General features: G+C 39.6%; 1 protein-coding gene and 1 long non-coding RNA gene across 3 annotated transcripts in view; one reads left to right on the forward strand and one right to left on the reverse strand.

The window, feature by feature from the left end:
* The window catches only part of LOC138011630 (uncharacterized), a 13,178-nt gene that overhangs the window by 1,458 nt on the left and 6,720 nt on the right, over positions 1-5,000 (reverse strand). The gene's annotated exons all lie outside the window — the stretch shown is intronic.
* Positions 3,956-5,000, forward strand: part of LOC138011628 (stabilin-2-like) — a 100,918-nt gene continuing 99,873 nt past the window's right edge. Inside the window, exon 1 of one of the 2 annotated variants that reach the window (XM_068858735.1) lies at positions 3,956-4,400. In XM_068858735.1, coding sequence (XP_068714836.1) covers positions 4,097-4,400 — 304 coding nt within the window. In that variant the 5' untranslated portion in view covers positions 3,956-4,096. The remainder of the gene's footprint in view (positions 4,401-5,000) is intronic. The other variant, XM_068858736.1, reaches the window with a different exon arrangement.

The following is a 5,000-nucleotide window of genomic DNA, read 5'->3' on the forward strand; positions in this document are numbered from 1 at the left end:
AAAATGATGGAATTACCTGGTGATAAATAACGTCGTACGCGTCTTGGAGACTAAATTTTGACTTTGCCGTAAATAAGACAGGGGCACCCAACGACCAATTTGTTGTAAAATGTATTATTATACCCCAGTTAATGAAAATAAATGTTATTAAGGCATTTTCAGGTGTTTTTCAGTGTTGCTGGGAAAACATTATCTGTTCCTTTTTCCCAGCAAGACACACAAGAAATTTCCCAGCCAGCTAGATAAAATTGGTTGGTTTCCCAGCCAGTTGATCAAATTTATTTCCCAGCCAGGATTTCCGCGCGCTTTCAATTCCCTCGATCCAAAACGACCGAACAAAAGCGACAAAACCGGGACAAAACAGGTTTTTTTCCGCTAGCGCAATCACTCTGACCAGCCGTGGTATGTTTGTGACTACTCTGTGGGAGAGGGAAGGGGTTCCTTTTTTTTTTTTTTTTTTTTTTTTTAGTCGTCCTCAGTCTTCAGAGTTTCCACAGCCAGCTCGGGTTGAAATGCTAGAAAAAGTCAGTAATTCCCAGGCAAAACCTCTATCAATAACAAAATTTCCTAGCCAGCTAATCGAAACACTTGTATTTTTGCCAGCCAGCTAGATTCCTCTGGGGAACAGATAATGTGAGGAACAGATTCGTTGGGTGCCCCTGATAAGAGTTGGGCGATTGTGATCTTTGTTTTGACTTCGCTCATTTCATTGTCAAACTTTATAACACTTGAAAGAAAAAGAAACTTACAAAAACCCGGTATCTTGCCATCATTTGACACAGATGCTTCACTGTTTGGCGAGTAAACATAATTACGGCGCCCGCTGAATTCCGGCCATGCCACTTTCGATTTTGCAATTTACTTGAACGTAGCAAAAATCTCCCAAAATGTTTGTCGCTGATCGTAACTTTTTATATTCTATATTCACGGTTCAAAATTAATGTTGTTTTCATGTCGTAAATATTTTATTCTCGATCGACCGTCCGGGAAACTTCCTTCTGCTCTTTCTGAAAACTGTGTATCAATAGTTATTTGCTTTTTCATCAATATTTGTTTTGCATAAAGCAAGCTAACAGAATCTGTACCTTGCTGAGTTCGCATTTGTTAGCGTTAATAGTATTTTCGGTCAGATCATTCTGTTTTTTGTGAGGGGTTTATTGTTTTGGTCTCCCATCCTAACACTAACCCCGCGAAACAGGGCTTGACTTCAGTGAAGTTTACTATTACAAATCTGTCAGATGCTCAGAGGGCACACTTGTGGTGCAAAGAAGTTGTGAGGGAACTTGAAAATTATCAACATGTCAGCCCAGAAGCCAATGTTTCTCGCTTCTCTTTTATTTGTTATTCTTCAGAGACTGGAATGCTGTATTTCAATACCACACAATTCAGTGCCTTCTGATTTTCTGTAGCACGTACCACAGGCAACCCAGTGTATTCTTCACGGAAGCATCTCGTTAAGCTTCAATTTGAGAAAGAACGCCATATATTGCTTTGTATTTTAAAGCTTTTTACAAATATTATTCATGAATTATCTTTGAAAAATGCGTGGTTACCCCCAATTTTCTTTTTGGATTTCAATAACACTTGTTAAGATCTACATTTCCTGCATAATCACACACCGGGGCAAAAATATTGTTAATTAGTAGGCACCGTCCTTAAGTGGGTCGGTCAGGAGTAATGCAATATACTTTATCCTTTCGAGACTGAGTTCATGAAAATGTGTTGACTCTCACTGAATCAATTTTCAGGGTTCAGTCAATGACTGTACTGTCGTAAAATCCAAAAGCATTGAGCTTAAGAAATTGAGGTTCTCGGTGACAAATAAATCCTAGACGATGGCTTTCACACTTCTTGTAAGCCACACAATAACAGCGCTACAATGTAGGTGTGCGGGGAACAACACCATCGTGCAGCCGCCTTAAGGGAGCAAAGACAGATAGTTACGTTTACACCTGTTTGATTCTTGCATCGCCTATCAGTGGCGTTGTTCTATAAAGCCTTTCTCAAACGGCGAAGGTGAAATACATGCGACGATTTGCTGACGTTGTCGCGGGGGTCGGATTTTAAGCAGGGAGCTACATTCATTTCCAAAGAATTTCTGAACTCAAGAATTTCGAGGATGACGTCTAGCAGACCAGAGTTACACACGAAAGTTTTAAGTCTTTAGTGATAGTGTCCGTCACAGACTGACTAAATAAGACATGCACAGTCCAAACACTCCCTCCTTAGCTTGCGTGCATACCCGCGAATTTAGTCAGTCTGTGGCGGACTCTATCACTAAGGAATTAAAACTTTCGTGTGTAACACTGGTCTGTTAGAAGTCCGCCTCGAAATTCTTGAGTTCAGACGTTGCTTGGAGATGAATGTAGCTCTCTGCAGTGTTCTCTTATAATTTTCCTCTTTTTTAAACTTGTTTGTTTTTGAATTTATTCTTTGCTGCGGCACTGTATATATAAAGATGTATATATATTGTTTACTTTTCTACTTTTTATGTTGATATCTTAATGGCTACTTTCTATTTTATTTCATTCTTATCTTATTCAAATTTGCGACGTAGCGCCATTGCGAGACAAGTTGCACGAATCATTGCACAATGTAACATACCGCAACGGCCAAAAACATTGCGAGAACAGTTGCAGAAACCGTTTCGGAAATTAGAATCGAGTTCTACCTTATTACATGAAATTTTCGCGACACGTTAATTTCGCGATTTTGAGGTTCGCATATTTCGCGACACCTTGATTTTGCGAAAATTTTGCATTTTGACTCACTTTAATTTCGCGTTTTTGAGTGAGGCATACTCAAGGAGCCAGAAAATGGACAGTTTGAGGATTGTACAAAAGAAGTGCTACCTGGAGTAGGGACGGAAAGCAGTAGCGATGGAGAGGACCAGAACATTACCACAGAATAGCTCAAAATGATTGTTATAAACGTGTGTAATAAAGTCGCTGTTTTAGTTATTGACATAATGTGAGTCCATTAATTTTCGCGTCATGTTATTTTCGCGACATTTAATTTTCGCGTCACTTAAATTTCGCGATTTATTTGAATTCGCGAAATTAACGTGTCGCGAAACTTTCATGTAATAAGGTACTTTCCGCAACGGTTGCAACGTATTTTTTAAGCATTGCAGTGTAAAATCTGTCCTGCAGCTTGTCTCGCAACGATTTGCGGCACCAGCCAATGAAAATGTTCCTTTAACATCATGTAATCATCGAAACGAGACAAGTTGTATTTAACCTTTTTATATTTAAATTTTCTATTTGTTGTCTTATGAGACTTAAAAAAACATGACGCGAGCACTCTTGAGGTTTGTGACGACGAGATCATTGGCGTACCGCCACAACTTCCTCCGGATCCCGTAGTAGCTTGTTCCAGGCTCCAAGATAGTCGGAAAAGAGAAAAAAAAATGTGTGCGAAAAATGAGCCAAGCCCCCACTCGCTTTTCACACGCAGTTGTTTTCGTTTTCGCGACTAACTGGGAGCTCGGAACAGGCTAATCCCGTACGTGCTTTCCTCTTTACGGATGAACGAATAGTTGAGTTGTTTGGATAAAGGGCCTGTATTGCGCTACGGAAAGAACGATTCATTACCTTCAGGTGTAAAGGAAATTTAATTTGGTTGTTTCACGAGGCTAATTTAGGAACTCAAATATTAGTCGTACCGAAAAATGTTCCCTTAACAAATGGAGCATGGATTTTGTTTGGAAAAAATACACGAATGCAAATTTCATTTTATCGACTTTCGAAGTCTCTAAATCTTTACCCTATCAAAAAAGACTAGTACATTTTTTTTGAATTTTGTGGTTTGTCTCAATTTAAACAATTCGTTGGAACTTTGCGAAAAAGGAGTCTCAGCGTGTCAAGCAAAATAATATGTTCTTTTTGGGTTCTATTGATTGGCTCTCAAATGTTAACAATTTGTATGCAAATTATTTCACTTCCTTGAAATATACGTTCCTTTGCGTAAAGCCACTAGCATTCCACTATTCGGGGGAAGCCGTCCTGGTTTAATTTGAGGAAAATCGGCACTTTGGACGATTGTCACCGTAAAGGAAATCTCTCTGCTTATTTGACACATAGTTACGTCTTGTCTCATGGATAGGCGATTCCTGTGCATGTTATGTGTTTTTACGGCGGCGGTACTAGCTAGACGCTGTGATCGTCGGGTCACTGTTTATAGATGGAACCCTTGTATGGAATGTTCAGTCAATGTGTTTTATCGCTGTCCGTTATTTTATACCACTGTCTCAACAGGCGAGGGTGAACAGCGTTGTTCGTATCTCGTGAATTTTGGTGCAAGTTTTGGACGGATCGCTGTCCCCGGTTGTCAACATTTATGCGCACGAACCGTCTTTCAGCGAGAATGCTGTGCTGGATTTTGGGGACATGATTGTCAAGGTATGTAGCTGCTTCAAAATCACTCGTACATTACAAGTCATACGCCTTTTCGAAATCGCACAACAGTCTGAAATGAGGAAGTTGTCGACACTCGTGTCTCTAACTCTTCAGTAAACACAGCATTACGGGGCACTGTTGTGTGCAACTGTAATCTATTCACGCGGCATTTTCTCTATCCTCTACAACGCACATATTGGGTATGCAATCAGTTGAAATAAAAATCTGATGGATAACCCGTTTTTGGCGTCGCCGCGTAAACGCATTTGCTTCACCATGAAAATTATCAGATCAATTCCTCTTGAAATGTCTTTAAGCATTGATTGATGTTTAGGTCTTTTTCTGCCCGTTCGTTTTGTCTTCTTATTAAAGAGCTAACCGATTTCAAGTGACTAAAGCCAATATATGAGGCCAAAGGCGTGTAATATACAAAGACGTAAATGGAAAATATATTGGAAAAGTATAACTTTCCGAGACTTTCCGAATTTGTTGAGTCACCGATGGTGCGCGCATTTGATACATTTGCATGTTACGAATACAACTTCATATCTTCTTATCCTGGAAACAAGGGATGAACAATACTGGACTAAATTGTTTTGTTTT

This window comes from Montipora foliosa, chromosome 7, assembly GCF_036669935.1.
Source record: "Montipora foliosa isolate CH-2021 chromosome 7, ASM3666993v2, whole genome shotgun sequence".
Classification (NCBI taxonomy): Eukaryota; Metazoa; Cnidaria; class Anthozoa; order Scleractinia; family Acroporidae; genus Montipora; species Montipora foliosa.